A 20,959-nucleotide genomic window follows, 5' to 3' on the forward strand; every position below is an offset into this window, starting at 1 on the left:
TGGCTGTCCTTGTACCTCGGTAGCCTTTTGCTTTGCCTCCTACCTCCAGTTGCAGCCCTACCCTCCCAGGCAATGGCATCTGCACCACTGAACTGATGTGTTTCTTGGGATTTCTTAAAGATTGATGAACAGTGGAGGGCAAGCAGGCTCCAAAGAGACAGTTCCAGCCAGTTCTCAGTAGAAGGCTGTTAACTGAGACTTACTCAGAAGTGTCAGTTAGGAAGAGAAAGAGACAAAGTTTACTGAAGATAAAACAGCAAGAAAGCTTACCTTGCTGAAGTGAAATGCCAATGTCAGGATGTTTGTGGAAACCAAAAAAATAAATACTGTGTAGGCAGGTCAGTGCTTGGCTTTTTAAATTCTGTGTCATTAGGGGGACTTAACTAAAATTTTTTGATTTATATGCATGTTATGTTAATGTTAATGTATAGTGTTAAATGTATCCTAAGCTGTAGCTCTTTGACTGCCGTTCCTTTTAACTTAACATCAAACAATCAACAAAATTAATTTTTTTTCAATATACCTTTGTGTATTCTCAGTTTTTCCTCCAAGGAGTACTGCAGCCTATAGAGATGGAATATTACTCTCTTTCTGGTTTAGTTCTGAAATTTCAGATGTGTTTGAGCAGCAGTGAGGTGCTTTGTTCTGGCTTACTGCTGATGCAGTATATGATGCATACATATTTGAAGCCCCAGCTTCATGTACATGTGTATTGCCTGTATTGCTTTCATCCTGTAGGCCCCTTTGTCACCTCCTGTAGCTTTCCACGTCTCTTACAATCTTTGTGGCATTCTTGTCTAAGCAAAAATCTCGCATCACTCCTTGAACCCATGCTTGTGGACTCGTTGTATTAATTTGTTAGCAGCATCATACAGAGAAAATGCTCTCCTCCACTACTTAAGTGTAGGTTTACTTGAAATGTTACGTAGATAATTTTGCTTCTTTACTAACTGTACTTTCATTTAGCCCTTCATGCCTTTTTTTTAATCCATTTAACATTTAATACTGTAACTGATCCTCTTTTTACCTCTGAAAATAGGACAAGGATAAGTACCAGTTTGGTAAGACAAAAATATTTTTCCGGGCTGGTCAAGTAGCCTATCTGGAAAAAATAAGGGCAGATAAGTTGAGAGCTGCCTGTATCCGCATCCAAAAGACGATCCGAGGCTGGCTGATGCGAAAGAAGTACGTGCGTATGAGGAAGGCTGCCATCACCATTCAGAGATATGTCAGAGGGTACCAAGCACGATGGTAAGCAATGCTCGTGGGAAAACCCACACTAGCCTCAATTCAGATCCCTTTAAGTAGGACGTTGAAATGTGATACATTTGTTCTCTTGTTCCTATACTGGCTGAGAGGAAATGATTTTCCAGGGAAATGAAGGAAATTGGATATAATGAGTGTGTCTGTCCTGCCTGTTTTTGACCTTCCTGAGAGGAGAGTAGCACCCTGGCTGTGTGATGCTTGCAATAATATATTGTTAGTGGGAGCAGAGTACAGGTAGTACAAGGAGATATGTTCCAGGTGAGGTAAAGCAGGACTCCTGGCTGAGTCCTTATTGCCCAGTTTCCATGTGCCCTACTGGCTGGATCTGTCTGTCCTGCTGGAGAAGCCATTCCTCATCCAGGGTGCAGCTGTGAAGGGAGATACATCAGTCAGAGTCATTTCTTTGGATTGACTTCTGAGAGATGTTCATGGATGGGCCAGAGAACAGGGTAGGAGTACAGGTGGTATCATTCGAAGACAAGGTGGTTATGAAGACAGTAAGAATCAACGTTTGGAAAGAGGCTTCTGTCAAGATCCTTTGTAATTGCTTTGTGAGAGGGCCAAGAACAAGCAAACATTTTCTGCAGGTTGAGATTAGGAGAGGAGATCTGGCAGGAGGCATAGTGGAAATAGCTTTAAAACTGGAGAAAAGGTGATAAGAAATTAAGCCGAGTTTATCATGTCACTTCTCTAGCACAGTTCTCAGAGGAAGTGAAAACACCTCCTTGTAAAACCTTGCAGAGTTTCTGTTAATTTGTCATTCTGTTGTACTGCCATAAGGTAGAATGGCAAGTAAATATGCTGTATCACTGACAACATTAGGAAGAAACTCAAGTAGAAAATGTAGCTCTTGAGAATGTAATAGTAAAGTTATAGGATCTAAAAATATAGTATTCAAGCAATGGAAAATAATTACAGGTATTATTTGTCTTGCTTAGCTATGCCAAGTTCCTGCGGAGAACACGGGCTGCCATCACTATTCAGAAGTTCCAGCGCATGTATGTGGTCCGCAAAAGATACCAATGCATGCGGGCTGCTACTATTGCTCTTCAGGCTCTCTTAAGAGGTTACATGGCCAGGAACAAGTACCAAATGGTAAGAAATCATAATATCTTCCTTCTTCACTCTAGCTTTATTTCCACATACCTTCAGGACAAAGCTGCTCTGTGGTGTCCCTTTGGGAATCTGAAATATTTGCATGTGTAGTGTTACACATAATGCACAAACAAAATATCACAGCGTGGATTGAAGGACAGCACCTGGAAATTAGAAAGATCTGATACTGCAATCAATGAACTTGTCATTTTAGAGATGCTCACACTGTCATCTAATATGGATGTACCTAGACTTTCGGTGCAGTTAGTGGAGAATGTAAAAGAGATTTACAGCATTTCTGTTGAGAAAACTTTTTTATTTGATATATAGAATGTTGAGGCACTTAAATACTGAAAATGGCCTTGTGTGAATGTGCCTCCATGAGTCCAAATCAGTATTGCTCACATCAGTACACATATGTGATGCACTACTGTTCCCATTCCATCCCTTGTTTCAATGATTCTGAAATATGCTGAAGGTTATTAATGTTAGCAAAGAGATACCCAGAAAAATAGGAGATTAAAAGTTAAGCATGAAGTTTTGGGTTTGTTTTTGGGAGGTTTGGTTTTTTTTTTTTTTTAATGTATTGATGCTGGTTTTGTTTTAGACAGAAAGTAATATAGCCATGTGCTAGTGATACTGATAATATTTTCTGGATTATGCTTGATAAAAAAAATGAAAGTTCAGTTGAGAAACTAGAATTTGCTCTAGGGTTGTTACAGGAGTGGAAACAGAATTATGATTCAGATGGTTAGACTACAAAATGCCAACATGCTTCATGGCACTTTTGTCAACATGAATTGTTTTAATTAAGCTCGAAAGTCAGTTTATAACTTTTCACTGAAAAGTTAGCTGAAAGAGTTCTGTCTTTTTCCCAAGCAAGTAGATATTGAAGGCATATCACCAAAAGCCAACTAGACTTATGTTCCACACGTTTCTCTTTTATATTTGAAGTTTCTGTATATTTTTTAGTTGTGTTAAAGTTGCCTTCACAGTCACATACGAATGTGTCTAAAAGTTTGAAAACAAATAATCCCTGATAAGAATTTCTTAGTAGTAAGATCCCTGTGCTTGACTCAGCTGTTCTTTTGTGCAGGTATCTACTCGCTTTTTTATTGGAATTCTTAGCATTTTCATTATTACAAACCATTTTTTATGTTATGAGATTATATAAGGTATGTTTTTAACAGTGATCTGACAGGTGTGACAAAAGTGAGACATGGGTCACCGCAATAGGCGGACTAAAAGCCATTCTTAGGAAAATAGGAGGTTATTCTGTGTGCCTGAAGTTAGTCACGTGAGTGATACACACCGCATCTGTCCTGTAGCATGGAGTTTCATAACCCTGTTATATTCCCTCTTAATGGAGATGGCAGGTTTCCGGAGGGGTCCCCGTAAGGGGTGGTCAGACTTGCCTGTCAGGGAGTATCCCCCCTCGAGCAGTGAATTGTTCACCACAGTAAAACATGAAGTTCTGACAAGTACACCGGCAGCGGTGTGCTGTGTATACATTGTCCTCCTAAGGTGGAATTTTATTAAAGCTGAGATACAGGGATGGCCAGAGAGAGAAGCACAGGCTCTGCATGCCATGGGAAGGTAAACACGGTTGTTCTGAAGTTCATTACGATTGCAGATGAGTGAAACCGAAAGGTTGCCCTGTGACAGCACAGTTGGGCTGAGCCCTGTCTCTGTAAGTAATCCATAGTGCACGTGTTGTTCGCTAGGATTGTGAAAGGCACCTGTTGTTGTTGTTAGAAGAGAGGGCATGTGTTGCAGTCACATGACTAATACAAGGAATTTAAAATGGTTGAATCATCTATTTCACACATCCTGCGGAAAGCTTCTGCCTGAGACGTTGTGATGTGCTTCTCAGCTTCACAAGGAGCTTAGTTCCTCCACAGCTTTGACATAAGCTTTCCTGGGAAATACTGGTAAATTGAGTAACTTTTCTGATACTCTCACCTTACACTGAAGTGGCCTTTTTCCTCACTGGACTGTATGTGTGTGAGAATTCACTGGCAGATGAGGACCATCCCTGCACGATGGAGGTATTTTATGGGACTTGTTGCTTTCAAACTTGAGGTGAAAATATTGTTGAAACCTAGTTGTATTTGAGCTGTTCAGGCACCTGTGAGTGACTTGAAGGACTATTCCAGGAAATGTGTAAGGAGGCAGGAGTGCTAACTGCGTGACATGCAGTCAGAAGGACTTTGGCTTTTGACCTTGCTGTACTTTTGAGAGAGCTATTTCCTTACCTCAGTGAGCTCTTTAACCAAGTGCTGGTATTTCAAGTCTCATTTTTTCTTCAGAAATAAATGCTAAGGGATAATGTTTGTGAATCTTATAATCTTGCCACTTTGCCAGTATACTTTTTAAATTCATTGATCTGGAAGTGCAACACTTATTACGTATTTCAGTTCCTTTGCTAAGAAGTATAAAAGAAAACAAAATTGTTGTTGCCTTACTAGTTTGTCTTATCAGCTTTGTGGTAAATCAGTGTAAGAATGTGAACTGTATATGATCTTTAAACTATCAAATCCAAGAAGTAACATAAAATCTTAAATAATTTTGTTCTTGAGAATAAACTGTTTAATGTGTAAAGCTTTATTAACTGAAATCTAAAGTTCTCAGAGTCCTGGAAGCCTTGTGGATTTGGGCAGGCTCTCTGAGAACAGCTGTGGTCTGCTGGAATTCAGGTTCTCCAGACTTGAGGAATCTCTGATTGAATCGTTGGGTGAAGGATCTAAAAACAAGTAATAGACCCTTCCTAGCAGAATCCTCTGGCTAGCACACTGATGAAGGTTGCTGGCATTCTTGACTGTTTTTTGTTAAAATTATTTTTTTAAAGTTATTATTAATTTTATTTTACACCTCAAAGCTATGGCTGAAATTTCTGCCATGAAATAAGTTGGAATTATTACAATATAAAATTTCTAATTAGAATAAATGGAGATTTTTCCATTCTGTCAAGTCTAAGATACATAAGAAAAAGAAGAAGGGGGGGGGGGGGGGGAGGGAGCAGAAAACTGACTGGAACTTGTAGCTTGGTCAGCTAGACTATGGCTCCTAGCTGCATTGCATATCAAGTGTGGTAATTTTAAACTTTGTATTGATGAATCCTATGCAGCATATGTCAATGGTTCTAAGATGTTTCAAGATAAAAGATGCAGTAAAAAAAAAAAAAAGGGTTGTATTTGTCATCTTGCCAACAGGTACCATGTATTTTTGTAATTAGCTTGCATCTGACATCAGCACAAAGGAATGTCTGGTTCTTCAGTGTGCCTCCAGTTCTTTCTTTCCTTGCTTTTCCTTCTTGTTCTTTTTCATTTTATTCCCTGTCATATTCCTTATTCCTGCCTTCTTTTCCTCTTCTTTTTTGTTTAAATTAATTCCATATTCATTTCCTGTTACTCTTCATCAGAAGTTTCTCTTTTCAGTCTGAGGTGTCCCTATGTGTACATCATCTTTACACCTCTCATTATGGAGTCTGTTTAACTGAGCAGATGTTGTTTGCAACTCTAATACCCTTTGTGGTGTTTTTTCTTAACTGTAGATGCTTCGGGAGCACAAGTCTATCATTATTCAGAAACATGTAAGAGGCTGGCTGGCTCGAGTGCACTACTGTAGGACCTTGAAGGCAATTGTTTACTTGCAATGCTGTTACCGGCGCATGATGGCCAAGAGGGAGCTAAAGAAACTGAAGATAGAGGCCCGGTCTGTGGAACGCTACAAGAAGCTTCACATTGGCTTAGAGAACAAGATCATGCAGCTGCAGCGAAAAATTGATGAGCAGGTAAAAGCTCTCTGGCCTCAGGGAAAATATTTAGAAATCTTGTATTATCTTTCTCAGTAGCACTGTGGGCATTCACAGAAAAATGTACTGAATTTTCAGTGTAAGGTATCAGTTCTCTTTTCTGCTGAAGAGAGAAAGGGAGGCCACAGTAGGTCTGGAACAGTAAAGCATCCGTTTGTATCTCTCAGCAACACGAAGAGAAAACATCTGCTCCCTTAACGTCAGTATTTCATTTGAAGCAGGTCAGTTGCTCTGTTTAAGGGGAAGGTGAGGTGATCATGTTTGATGTGTGTGGGCTTCCTGTTTGATTTTAGTTTGGGATGTTAATGTGCAGACTTAGAGGCTGGACTGTTCTGTCACCTCGTTAGGCAATTCTGCAAAAACAGGCTGAAACTTTTGGAAATGGGAAAGGTGCTCTTTTTCTCCCATATCTGGGTATATTCTGTAGCGAACTAGAAGCCTCCCTTAAACCAGAACTTCTCTAACAGCTGCTGTGTGTTGTGTTTTGCAAAGAACAAAGAGTACAAATCTCTGCTGGAGAAGCTGAGCAACCTGGAGATCACGTATAGTACAGAGACAGAGAAGCTGCGGAGTGATGTGGAAAGGCTTCGGATGAGTGAGGAGGAGGCTAAGAATGCAACCAACCGTGTCCTCAGCCTTCAGGAGGAGATTGCCAAGCTCCGGAAGGAGCTGCACCAAACTCAGTCTGAGAAGAAGACAATTGAGGAATGGGCAGACAAATACAAACATGAAACCGAGCAGGCAAGTATGCAGTCTCAGATGCGTGAGAAGATTTATAGGGGCCTGGTGTCCACTCAGGTTTTGCACAGGCTTAACTGCTTCAGTTGTGTGGCTGGTATTTTTACAGTATTTTTAAGCAATGTTATACCTGCACAATCCTAAATAAGCTTGATACCTAAATAACCTATGGTAGAAGAATATACTAAATCTATATATTGTATGTAAATGTATGTATTCAATCTATTCAGATTTTGATATTGAAAATATTTGCAAATCCAGATACGTAAACTTCCTCAATTAGTCAGAGGTAGCGCATGCATAAAAATAAATAATTTTACCTACCTACAGAGTGTAATCACATAGAGATCAGAAATCTGTCCCATACATGGTATTCAAAGGTAGCTGCTTATATCCTACCTAATGTAAACAATTAGCCTACTAAACACATGTAGGTGTGCACAGTCTAGTTCAACAGGTTTTGGCTAACCCCTTATATTTGCTTTAACCATGAATATATCAAACAGGTTGTTTCCTGTCAAGATTACTTGCTGATAACGGTGCAGGTTTCTAATATTGGAAGAACCATTCACTCATTATCTGATGCTGCAGTGATGCATTTGAAGAGCAGATAAATATAAGGAAAAAATATTAATTGATTAAGCAAAAGGAATGTGTAGTAACCGTAATCAAAGACAAATGAGTAACTGTCAAACCTGGGCACAGTTAAAGTGGCACAATTTTTGATCAGAGGCCAGATGTTAGATTATGATGTTACCCAATGCAACGGAATATACAACAGAACTACCAAATTTGTTCCTATTTTAGGAATATTTCTATTTTAAGGAATAAATTACATCTTTGGGACTTTACTGAAAAATATTGTGGCACAGTGGAGTGGTTCAAGGCAATTTTGGCATCTGATCAGAAATAGAGTGCAGAACATACAAGGGAATCTGCAGTGTGACATATTTAAGACATATGATTTGGGAAATGAAGATGTCATAACTTAGTTCACTGATTTAATTCTTGGAGGAAAAATTTAAGTATTTGAACTCTTACAACAAGGATGTAGTTGCTGCTAGAGCTACTGATGAAAGATGATCTGCATTCTGAGTTGAGTATTTTCTTTTCTCTGTAGCTGGTATCGGAGCTGAAAGAGCAGAACACATTACTGAAAACAGAAAAGGATGATCTGAACCGCCGCATCCATGACCAGGCGAGGGAAATAACAGGTTGGCTCTGTTACCTTCACTCAGATTTTCTACTTCGTGTTACCTTGTAAGCAACACTGTGGTATAGATTGGTCTAATTTGCCTTAGTTTGCATTCTTTTTTAGTTTAATAGTTTCATTTATTTGTTTTAAGGACTCACATGTATCAGAATTATTTACTATTTGAATTTCCACGAAATCCTAAGGATATGGGGTCTTTCTGGTGAGGGTAACTGTTACAAAGCATTTTACTTTTAAAAAGAAGGCTCTGATATTTAATACATTTAATCTGCTGCAGCTCTTCTGGCTGCTGTGACTATGTGGACAGCAACCAGAAGAGTGTAACTCTAGATGTGAAGTCTGTGATGGAGGCAGCTGTGATGAGGAGGGTCAGTGTGCTTGAGGTGTAAAGCATCTCACTTTTTGCTTTTTACATAACGTGACACTAGGCTAGTAGCCCTTCTTCTTCCCTCCTGGAATCACTAATGCAAGGTATCAGCAGAATACTAACTTGACTGAGCAAACCCTTTTGCGGTTACCACAAGAATGCTTTGGTCCTTCATATATTTGGCCTTACTGCTTGCCTACAGAAGCACAAATACTGCACAGCAGCTTCAAGCAGCATACTGTTTCACCATCTGTGTTCCTGGTGCAGACACATGCCTGTACCTCCAGGATGGATGTGCTGCATGGTAGGTAGAACTGGAGTTCTCACTTTGGATTCCTGTTCTCTATGGCAGAGACGATGGAAAAGAAGCTAGTGGAGGAAACGAAACAGCTAGAGCTAGATCTGAATGATGAACGGTTACGGTACCAGAACCTGCTGAATGAGTTCAGTCGTTTGGAGGAGCGGTATGATGATCTCAAGGATGAAATGAACTTAATGGCGGTAAGTGGCTAAACAGCTGAGAAATCAAAAGCTGCTCACTAATGTGTTTAGCCAGAATCTAGTGGTATAAGTTAGTAACCGATTCTGCTGTCAGCTGTGTGGTGGTGACCTGTACCTGAAAAGAGAATTTGTCCTTTTAAATATTTATTAGTTAGACGAGCTCAGACAAAACAAATTCATTTAAAATTTTGGGTTGATTTTAAAAAAATTTTGTTTTTGTTCTCGTGTTTGTGAAGAAGGCTAAATTTCTGCTGTGACTTTAGTAGTGGTTTTGCATGTGCCATCTGCTCTTATTTTGCCCTGAAGTTACTCACACGTGCTAGGGTTGTTTGTACCACATTCATCCAGTGTTAAATTTTAAGTAGTTCTAGGAATATTTTGTGTCAAGAAGAAAAAATATTCCTCAGTAAAATGTCTGGGAAGTTAGAGAATTGCTACTTTTGCTTCCTGTAAACTGAGCTTTTCTTTTGCACAAAATGCTGCATTGTTGCTTGAGTCTGCTTTCTGCAGCAATACTTGATGGTGTAGGATCTGACCTGTCTCCATAAATTTGATTGTGAACTACATCTCATAGGCTTTAGATGGCATGAAAGACCAGAGTCAAAAGTCTTTTCTTATAAATATTGATAGCTGTGAAATAACACCAAATATTACAAGCTAGATTATAGGTTGTGAAGAGACAGTCACAAGTAAAATGATATAGTGGTATTGATTTGTTTCATTTGCACTCCAGAACATCCCCAAGCCTGGACACAAAAGAACAGATTCAACTCACAGTAGCAATGAATCTGAATATACTTTTAGCTCTGAGATCACAGAAGCAGAAGACTTACCAGTGAGGACGGAGGTAATGTTAAAAAAGCCCCACAACTTTTCATTGATCAGTGGTTGAACTTACTCCTATCTCTTTTTTTTGTATCTGCTTGTGAACACATTATCCTTATTTTGAGATACCTAATGCTTCAATCCACCTTTCCATTTTCTTTTTGAAAGCAGCTCATTCTCTAGTTAGTTGTGCTTCTATGTTAAAAGACTTTGTGAAAGTATGCTTTGAATTCTGCAGTCTTACAGTAAACATAGTCTAGATACTTGGCCATCCAATTGATTTGCATCTGCAAAGCATTTGTTTGACAGTGTTTGTAAGCACGTCACTTTTTCAGCACAAAGTGGGAATTCAGAAAACCAGTGAGAGTTCCTGAGAAGTCTGTATGCTGTATATTCAAGGATTAAAAGTGGCAAGGTGGCTAGCCACATTCTTAGTTGCTACATGGAATGAGTTCCCTGTTAGGGGTGAGAACCTCATGTTGATTCATTTTTCCTCTGTTTCATAGAGACAAATAAAACTCTGAGAATGTACTGTCCCTTTGCATGTACAGTGATACAAATCTCAGGATGTTTAAAAATTTTCAGAAAGATTACTGTCTTGATTCAGGTAATGAGTAATAATCATGAACAATTTGTGGTGCAACTCCAAGCCATTCTTAGTATTTTCCAAGATGACTCCCCCTTTTGTCCCCTCCCAAAGAAGTGGGACTGCTAATGCAGCAGAGAGCCATCAGGTTGGTGGTCTGATTGTCTTTGGCAGTTTGCAGATGCAAAGCTTTTATTTGCATTCTAGAGATCTTCATCACACAGCTCACTCCTTTTGCCCTCTGCCTAGGTTAGTTATCTCCACAGTTGCTTTTTACAGGCTGTCATTACTGCATTTGAAAGCCTCCGCAGAAAATTTTCTACCATGGATGCAAAACCCCTGACACTTTGATGCTGACACATATTCTATGCAGACTCTTTCATAATTTTCCTTCCCACTTAAATTTTTCACCTTGCATAATTGTTTCAGAAAGATGCTCCTACCTTCATGGATAATCAGGAAAAGGACAGTGCAACTACATATGATTAGATTTCGCATACAAGCCAAATGTCATCTTTTCCTTTGGCTAATAGTCTTACTGAATTGCTGTTCTACAGCCAGTTTTGGTTTTTAGAATATAAATTTAAAAACTAACTCACACAAGAGTGTGAATAAATGCAGCACTGAGAAGATCAAATCTGTATTTGTTTAACCCCATAAGATTTCAAACTGCAGTTTGAGTCTAGACTAACAATATAGATCAATGATACAAAACCACATTAAAAAGTAGGATCCATCTCCATACAAACCAGTAAAGCCAGAAAACTCAGTCTTTTTTCTTTTTCCTGAGTTGTTGCTGTGGTTTATGACTCTTCCCCTCAATAGTAAGAGGAGATGAAGTGGAAATGGCTGTGCTTGCTTGTCTGCTAGAGTCATTAATATTAATTTTCTAGTTCCTTTTCTAGGCTTCAAAATTTTATGGTGCACTTCATAGTAAATGCTTTGATCTTCTTGCTACATAAAGTACAAAATGGCTGATGGACAATTTCTGACACACCTTCAGATTACAAACACTGGTCCTTGCCCAGAAAATAGTGAGAAAGCTTTAGTGCATTAGGCCCAAACCAGACTGTATAATTAGAATAATAAAAGGAAAAAGGCATAAAATATATATTCTGGTACCTATTTATGTCACATCCCACTAAATTAACCTGTAAATCTACAATCAGCAGAGAGATTTCTCTGTAGCTGAAGAACTTACTGTAGAAATAATTTAAAGCAAACAAACAAACAAAACCACCTCTATTTACAGTTGTTTCCAGGTGAGTCTAACCACAGACTTTTTTTTTCTCCTTTCTCCCTCCAAACAAATAAGAATAAAAGGTATGCTTAATTACAGACCTCCTCTCTTCTAGGTAGTCTCTAGTGCTTTCTTTTGCTAGGCTTTGCGTTTAGATACATTTTTTACTAGTAGATCCTTTTTTAAAATAGCATTTGACAGCTGATATTTTAGATGCCAATAGTGTCAGCTCTCAGAATCAAATAAGATTTCCGTGTTCCTCTCTTTCCCCAGTCTGTTTCCCATCTTTACTCACTGTAGTGCTCACTTGTGATGTGGATGAGGAATTCTTCTTGACTTCCTTCTGTTCTTTCTAAAGCAGGAACCAAGTGAGAAAAAGGCACCATTGGATATGTCTCTGTTCCTCAAGCTGCAGAAACGGGTTACGGAGCTGGAGCAAGAAAAACAATCCCTGCAGGATGAACTGGACAGAAAGGAGGAACAGGCTCTCCGTGCTAAAGCCAAGGTTGACTCCTTCTAGCTGATCAAATGCTGACGCCAGAGTATCCCTTCTTATGAAACAGTAGCTGTGTGAATGCTGACTGGCTTTTACTAAATCCTTACCTTCCTCTAGTACTTGCTTTATTTAACGACAAGTTTTATGCCTGGTGCTTAGTACTCGGGACTGGTTATTTAGTTTTCCAAGGTCCTGGAGATCCTCTGATGAAAGTTAACAGGGACAAAAAGTGCTTAAGACTTTGCTTAAAGAAAGAAAAAAAAAAGGCTGTTTTTTTTTTAAGGAATAGCAATATAGAAATTGTACTTAAATGATGGGGAGAATGCGTAATTGTTCATTTTAGGCAGAATAAGAATTGTTTCAACCAAGTTGCAATGCCAAAGTGCTGCGATTAGACATGTTTAACAGATTTTATTTGAAATTCTCCTCTGATTCGATCTCCTTAAGTACTTATAAAAATATAAAACCAGTTATGGCAATTGTTTCTTATTACTCTTCCACCAGTGAATTTCTTGAGCATCCTGGCATTCATCCTGCTCTGTTTCGTTACCAGTGACAGTAGTGCAATTTGTATATGATTTTACTTATATTAACCAATTATGTGTCATAAATTCATAAGTAAATGAAAGGACACAATGCCAATAATCAAATTAAAGCACTCAGCGGTACCAGAATGAGTGTTTTCTAGTTTTATAGGAAAAGATGAGAAAGGATTGTATTTTTATTTTTCACGCTTGTCTGTATTCTTTCATAGGAGGAGGAAAGGCCTCCAATAAGAGGTGCAGAGTTGGAGTACGAGTCACTCAAGGTAATTCTAAAAAGGAGGTTCCTGTTATTTTCTAGTGAGAATATTGCCACCAATTGTATGTGCTGACATAGGAAATGACATCAGCCTTTCTGTTTCAGAATATTAGTTGGAGAAACTAGAACAAAAATTCCCCAGCAATTTTATTGTAGGATTGTCCTTTTTAAGGTGTAGAATGTGTGGCTGGGGCTGCTCAACAAAAAGATCCCCTAAAACAGGGAGAGTTCTCTGTTGGAAGACTTAGTACAGCTGTATGATTCATGTATATATGTTCTGATTTTGCACTTCAGACAAAAGCTGAGCTCTATTAGTGAAATCCTCCCAGGCACTATTCACTGTAGTCAAGAAGCCAGGGATACAGACGGATTGATTTGTTGCAGTTACTCATTATTTTTACCATTTCTATCCCTAGTTTTGTACCTGTGGTTTATAGGCATGTTGGAATTCTGCTGAGTGATAGGATTGTCCCTCTTTCTTGCAGCGTCAAGAACTTGAATCTGAGAATAAAAAACTGAAGAATGAGTTGAATGAGCTGCAGAAGGCCCTCACAGAAACGCGCTCTCCAGAGGTAACTGCTCCTGGTGCCCCTGCATATCGAGTCCTCCTGGATCAGCTGACTTCAGTAAGTGAAGAGCTTGAAGTACGCAAGGAAGAAGTCCTCATCCTGAGGTCTCAGCTTGTTAGCCAGAAAGAGGCTATTCAACCCAAGGTAAATAAAAGTCAGCAGATGCACTGTGTAGTAAAGTTACATTGCATCACTGTTGTGCTTTGTTTGATTTTTATTTTAGTGTACTTGATAGGCAGAATAAAATGGTATAGGTTTGAAAGCCTTTCTAAGTGTAATCCATTGATCCATTGTTAGTGCACAAATTGCAGCAGTCCGAATTGGGAGATTCTATTAATAAACCAATTTTGGGTTTCTCTACCAGCATTCATGAAAAAGTATCATACTGATCACACCACGCTGGCAGATACCAGTGGTCTGGCCAGGATCTCCCCAGTCTCCTTTAAAAATTCTCTTTTGAAGCAGTATCATTTCTCTAGTGAGTATGTAGTTTGACTGGAAAATTTACAGTAGTTTTCAGGAATTCTTTTAAATTAATAGTTCAGTAGGAGCTACAAGGAACAATTTCTTCTAAATCCATGCAGGGTCATAAATGATTGCAAATAAATAATATTTCATAAAGATGACCTATGAAGATGTATCAGTTCCATATTATTGCTTGATAGGCGCTATGTGGTTTTGTTGAGAAGTGTAGATTACAACCACTGAAATGTGTGTTTTCTAAAAAGCTCTAATTCTGATGAGAACCTTGGAGAAGTAATAGCCTTGAAAATAACAGGCATTCAACCTGAAAAGGTATCACGTAAATCCAGGAACTAGTAATTTCCATTGAACTGAGCTATGTAGTGTTTCATAACTGCAGCAAAGAATGAACAGTTATGTCATCTTTCCTTTGCTACTGCAAAGTTATGTTTATATTTGTCCTAAATAAATTGAAAGTCTGTGATGCATGAAAGTGTACATATCTTTTTTTTTAAAAGAGTAATTATAAAGAAAACAAAACTAATTTTTCTGCAATATGTAGAACATTGTAAATAAATACTTGAATAGAGTAACTTTTCAGCAATGGTGGGATACAGTGGGTTTTTTACGGCAGTTATGAGTATGAGGGAAATACGAAGGTGACCTGTGGGATGGCTAACCGCCAGCTTGCTGATGGCTTCTGCTTGCTAGATTGGACAGCTGCAGCACAGATAGATGGGTTTTTTTAATGATTTCTTTTTCTTCTTTCTTGCCTACCAATTTGATTGCCAGGAGGATAAGGTATACATTTTCTTCTGAAGTTATAAACCAGAACTCTTAAATGCTAAAAAACCCCTCAACAATACTTGAACTGTCATTTCCCTGCCTCTCATAAGCTACATGTATTTGAAGTTGTTCTTGCACTTTACTTTGCTGTTATTGAAAAAACTTTCATTATCCTATGCCACCCTCATCCCCATCTTCCTACTTCATGCAAGGGAACAAGTTACTTCAAAACAAGTAGATTTAACACTTTTGAACTGTTGGTTTATGGTAACCTGAACATGAAAGGAAAGATTCGGAAATTGGTCTAGTCAGCTCAATCAATGTATCTTGCCAAGTCTGTTAGAAGAGTAAGAGCAGCACTGTAATTCAGGAATCAGATCTCTGTTAACTTGCAAAATCCATAAATTTCACAAAGAAAGGGCTGGTATTAAGAACTACCTTACTTTATAGTGCTTGCTATGCTCGGCATGCAGCAAACATTCAGGACTCATGTTGTGATCTGTAGATGTTAGACAGGAATTGCTGAATGTTTGATTAGAAAATGTAGTTGAACACGTAATATTTAGGAGTATGAGAAACTGAACTGACTCTAAATGAAGACTGTTAATTCAAATATTATAACTACAGCAGATAGGGTATTCTTGAAGATGGAAGAATAGTTAGCATTTCTTTCCATCAGCACAAAAATAATAAATATGTTCAGACTGCTAAAGCTCAATAGATTGTCAGGTGAGGAACAGCAGTTTTACTGTGTAATAAAATAATAGAAAAATCACAAAGATCTCATAAGGATGTTGGGAATAATTCTTTGAGGAGCTTATGTACTTTATAGGTTTTCATATTAGATAACATGAATCATACTAGGCATAGAGACATAGGCTCCAAAATTTCTGTCTGCAAAGTTGTTATTGTAAATACTCTGCAAAACTTTACCCAGGCAAATAGCATTGGATTGTTTTGAAAGTCAAAAAGAAAAGTCAGAATTCTGTGTCTTATGTTCATTAGAGTCCTGTGGTTCCACTGTAATTATCCACAGCAGTGACTCAGATCAGACTGGCCAAGGTAACTGTAAATGTTTGTTAAGTATTTCAAGTTTTACTGAAGAAAAACCAAAAGTGCCATAGTAAACATTCAAAACTGAAACAAAACGTCATTATGATAAATATCTAACTTAAAAAATCTCAAGCCCTTATAAATTATTTCCTGCTTTACCAGAGTACTTAAAATATATGAAGTGAGGAATGAGCCTTATTTATGAGATTTGGAAGACTACATATAATGCTGTGTTTAAGAAATATTAATAGAATTAAGCTTGCAAAATTATGCTTCTTCAGTTTCAGTATAGGCAGCTGTTCCTGGTAATTGGAAATAAAATTAAAATTCATAATTTCTTGTTCCTTTTACATGATGAACAAATTGTAAGAGGTTAACATATGTACCTGCTTATTAGACAGACTGATATTTTATCATATTGAATGAATACATTTTAAAAGATACACCAAATATACATAGAAATTATGGACCAACCTCCCACTTAGGCACCCATGCTAATTTTAATGTGGCTACTCAAGAATTACTGTTCTGCTAATGGGTGGGTAAAATGACAAAAAATGGATTCTAAGAACAATTATATTGTTAAGTTTACCCTGGAAATCATAATTCTTTTCCAGAATACCATGACGGATTCTACAATCCTCTTGGAGGATGTACAAAAGATGAAAGACAAAGGAGAAATAGCACAGGCATATATTGGACTGAAGGAAACAAACAGGTACAAGTTCTCTTTCTTTAATCCACGATTAGTTGGGGTCTGGAGCAGCAAACTATGTATATCATATTCAGTAAGTTGCATCCATGTAAGTCTAGATACTTAGGGAACATTTGGACTTGGGGTTATAATTTGATTTGATTAGTAAAATTGCTGTTTGCAATATTGGAAAGGGTTAGGAAACAATGGGGAAATGCAAAATCAAGCTTCCTGGATTTACATCTTCTTAGCCTTTAATTGCTACATTGCTCAAACAGCGTGCCATTCCCCATGCTGGTTTTTCACCCTTTGTCCAGTAGCTGTCACAGTAGTCTGTCATAGTACATTTATTGGAACAGCATGAAATGCTGTAACAAGCTAGGCTAACACCGAGAACTGAATTTCATCATTAAGAAGAAATACATATAAACAAGAGAAGTAATTTGCTACATTGTTTTAGAGCATTGTTTGTTTCTCTTTTATAGTAACTGTATTTTAGTGTGTAATGTCCTTAACATGTCATCTCATCACCATCATGTATCTCTTGTATTTTTTTAAACACTTTTCTTGAAAGGCAATCTCCCCAGGACTATCATATGCTGAATGAGGACGGAGAACTTTGGCTGGTTTATGAAGGGTTAAAACAAGCCAACAGGTTACCAGACTTCTCAGAATGATTTTTTTCTTTATTTGCATCTTCTTTTCTAGCTAACTGTGCCCCTTGCTATGGGTTTGCTTTCAGTATTTTTATTGCTTCAACAGTTAGAAAAAAATTCATCATGAATTATACAAATTAAAGAGTTTCCTCAAACTTAGTCCCCAAAACTTTCTACTTGCCAAGTTGTATAATTTAAAAAGTTAGGATGGTGGCAACAGCTAATACATAATTCATAAGAAAACTTTTTACAAAAACAGACAGTAAACTAGCAGAAGCTTCACAACTGGAAAAGATCTGTAGCCATGTATTATTTGTCTGCCTTTATGTTGGATATCAAAATTAATGTCCCTTACAGTTTTTGAGACTAAAGAAGTACTATCATTTTAGTAGTTATAAACTGTTGTTTGAATAGCTTCAGCTTAGTCTTAACTTTCAAATAGCTACTGGTCTTACTCTCCTTGTTGTGACACAAGTTCAGGAAATTGAACATTCTTCTCCCACATCTCTCTGTGCCAGATTCAAAATGTAAGGCACAAAATAACCAACAAACAGAAGTAATCTTTAGTTCATTGTGGCGCTGTTCAAGCTTCAGTGCAGTCACTGCAGTCTCTGCAAAGACTGTGTGCTGGTCATGTGATGGGTGAGATTCACCTGGTTAGGAAATGCAGTTCTGGCTCTGTGCACACATCTGTGCCCCATATCCGTACACGTGGCCCAGACCTCCACAATGGTTCCTAGTCCTGCACTCGTGCTAATTCAGTAGATCAGGAGTGCTGATCTTCTTCAATATACACATTTGGTAGCAGTAACTACAGGAGGAAGTATTCTGCAATGAATGCTACTAACTCAAGACTTTCCTTTTCTTGTGCTAACAAATTCTACACATAACATTGTTTTGTAATCCTGTGAAGATCTAACTTCGAGCAAGTGTTCTGCAGCAGGATGTGAGAGTGTTTGCTCTGTGCCTCTTGTTTCTTGTCCTAGCACTGTGGAGACAAGAAGCTTTTTATTAAATGGCAGAGCAATGCAGGTAAATGACTGTTTGCCCTTGCGTGCTTGATCAGTCTGGTTACTAATGAATGTGCCTGCCTTATGCATATTTAAACCCTGAAAGATTGTCTAATTGAACACTAGTAGTCACTAGTAATGCCATTTCCTGTGTGTGTATGTACAAAATGATGAGTCAGAGCACTTGGACAGTGCCCTGCAAGCAGGAGTAAATCCCCACAGCACTCCTCGGAAGGAGGCTGGTATGCGTTATCCCCATTTCACATGAGAATAATTTGAGACGTGATGTGCCCAAGGGGAAAGAGCGAGTCAGTGGTGAGGATAACATACTGCTTCCAGATCCCAGTCCTGAGTTTGGTTCTGTTGTTAACCTTTCCTGCACTAATGACAACCCTCTGCAAAATATTAGTTTTAATGTAAAAATACAGATTATTTATGTGCATTTTCAATTAAATGGTTTCTGACTGAACAGAGTTAACTATAAAAAGATTTTTCTTTGTTAGCATTGTAGGGTTCTAGCTTAAGCAAACACAGCATCTTCTTCACCTTACACAGTTTGATTTGGTTAGAGGTAAAACCTCTTTAAAGCCCCTTTAAAAGCAGTGTCAATCTGTGAAGACTTAGCAGTACATTTTTTACCACGTTCTCAGTGGCACCATACACAGTATGTGTTCAGTCACAAAGGAAATGCAAAGCCATGTCACAATTAGTTTCTCTCCACTTTTTGATCATGCAAGCTTAATTTAATTAGAAGGCATACTGAAGGGTTTAAAGAGTACTCTGCCTTTTTCATTTTCCTTTGCAAACCATGGCTAATTGCTCCTGAGCAGCATCTAAAGCTTTACACACCCTCTGAGAACTGGGGATGTAACTTTCAAAGTGTGTTCACGCAACTGTTGCTCAACTTCTTCAGGCTGCTGGAGTGTCAGCTTCAGTCGCAGAAGAAGAGCCACGAGAATGAACTGGAATCGCTGCGAGGTGAGATCCAAAGTCTGAAGGAAGAAAACAATCGCCAGCAGCAGCTCCTAGCACAGAATCTGCAGCTGCCTCCAGAAGCCCGCATTGAAGCCAGTCTACAGCATGAGATCACCCGGCTGACTAACGAGAACTTGGTAAGGGAAATGATGCTGCAGGAGCAGACATGGGGACTTACAGACTTGCTGTGCCTGTAAGTTCTTACCAGTTTTCAGCTTGCAACCTCCTGCAAAAAATTGCGTGAGTGCAGTATTTTTTCGTAGGTAAGCTAATGGGAGAGAGAGACTTATGGTAGCTGACGAAGTGTAATGTTTCAGGGAATTTGTTAGAAGTTTGTGGCATGGAGAAAGCTCATGGATCCCAGCTTTCAGCTGATGAGTTTAGTTGTCGCTAAATAGAATGATTGCTATCCAGGGAACTCATAGAAGATATTAGTGCCAAGTAGTGGTGTTCCCTCTGTAATATATGAGTTTATTTTGTTGAAAAACTCTGATGTAGTTCTTAATTATTTAATGTCACTTTTTTTTTTCCCATTTCCCTCTTCCCTTCCTGAAGCTACACAGATAATCCTGTGTTATGAGCTCCAGCTACTCAGTATGTTTTGAAGAAAGAAATAGTTCCAGAAAAAGAAACTTGGTTAGAAGTCACTTAGCTAATAATTGGTATACCTTGTTTACTGCACAGCATTTTTGTATGAAGGAAAGATGAGGTGAAACTCCTTACCTTTCCCCTCAAAGGAGTATGTTCATCATGTGCAGGCTATTTAATTTCTGGGGAAATTTTCCAAAGAGGCCTGTGTTGGAATATCATTGGTTTACCACTTTTTATTGGTAAAGGGAGCCATGTTACTTCAGGAAGAAAAATCCTAGCTCTGTGTGCCGTTGCTTCCTCTAAACAAGCCAAGGTGTAGTCTTTCCTGCTTATGTATGTTACAGAAGTTATCATTGTCAGGCTCTTAGCACCAGAGCTTTTGAGGAAAGCATCAGATAATTCAGCTAACAGATGCTGGAAAACTGATTGAAAGTATATTATCAGTTTGCCTCAGCAGCAGCTGTCTCCCACTGGCAAAGGTACATGGTGAATGTTTCCGTCTCTGACAGCTCCCTCCTGCTGCTTAGTCAAGTGTTATGAATTTTAGCCTTTTTTTCCCCCCAGAGACCTACTCATCACATTCTGTGTTCCTAAGACAACACACAGTCATGTAATTACATCCCAGAGGAGTTCTCTTTATTTTAAAATCCAGTGAATGTAATTTTACTTGTTAAATATAGACTCATTCCCTAGTATGTCACTTCTGATGTTTGAGTATTGCAAGTCCACTCCAAGTCAAGTATATGCTTCTTTTCCACTCCTAGCCCTGGAGTGGAAATAATTTACAGGCTTTCCAGATATGATATTATAATTGCAGTATTCACTGCAACCCCATCTTGATTAGCACAAGGAAATGTCCTGGCCAGGTTCTCATAAAGGTTATATTGCAGACTCACAGTATTAGTACTGCCCATTTTTAAAAGATCTGACTGTTCTGCAGCTCATCTACATCAGCTTCTCTCTGGGAGAGGCTGGCATGGACACCACAACTAAGGACTAGAATACCTAAAAATTAGAGGGTTTTGATCTTGTTTTAATCTGATTTAATTTATATAGTGCTGACTGAAGTATCAGTGTCTCAAAGGGAGGGGAGAAAAACAATCCTGTACCTATTTTTACAGTTTTATGAGGAGTTGTATGCAGATGATCCCAAGAAGTATCAATCGTACCGGATTTCACTTTACAAACGGATGATTGTATGTAGCTCACGTGAATCCTGTT

General features: G+C 38.4%; 1 protein-coding gene across 1 annotated transcript in view; it reads left to right on the plus strand.

Annotated features, from left to right (window-relative positions):
• MYO5A (myosin VA) overlaps positions 1-20,959 on the plus strand; it is a 91,477-nt gene that overhangs the window by 57,739 nt on the left and 12,779 nt on the right. The window contains exons 20-32 of the mRNA XM_010176738.1: positions 1,040-1,251; positions 2,205-2,361; positions 5,915-6,154; positions 6,668-6,916; positions 8,034-8,127; positions 8,846-8,994; positions 9,728-9,841; positions 12,007-12,150; positions 12,896-12,949; positions 13,428-13,655; positions 14,766-14,774; positions 16,430-16,530; positions 19,086-19,284. Coding sequence (XP_010175040.1) covers positions 1,040-1,251; positions 2,205-2,361; positions 5,915-6,154; positions 6,668-6,916; positions 8,034-8,127; positions 8,846-8,994; positions 9,728-9,841; positions 12,007-12,150; positions 12,896-12,949; positions 13,428-13,655; positions 14,766-14,774; positions 16,430-16,530; positions 19,086-19,284 — 1,950 coding nt within the window. The remainder of the gene's footprint in view (positions 1-1,039; positions 1,252-2,204; positions 2,362-5,914; positions 6,155-6,667; positions 6,917-8,033; positions 8,128-8,845; positions 8,995-9,727; positions 9,842-12,006; positions 12,151-12,895; positions 12,950-13,427; positions 13,656-14,765; positions 14,775-16,429; positions 16,531-19,085; positions 19,285-20,959) is intronic.

Source organism: Antrostomus carolinensis, unplaced genomic scaffold, assembly GCF_000700745.2.
Source record: "Antrostomus carolinensis isolate BGI_N321 unplaced genomic scaffold, ASM70074v2 scaffold14830, whole genome shotgun sequence".
NCBI classification, from domain to species: domain Eukaryota; kingdom Metazoa; phylum Chordata; class Aves; order Caprimulgiformes; family Caprimulgidae; genus Antrostomus; species Antrostomus carolinensis.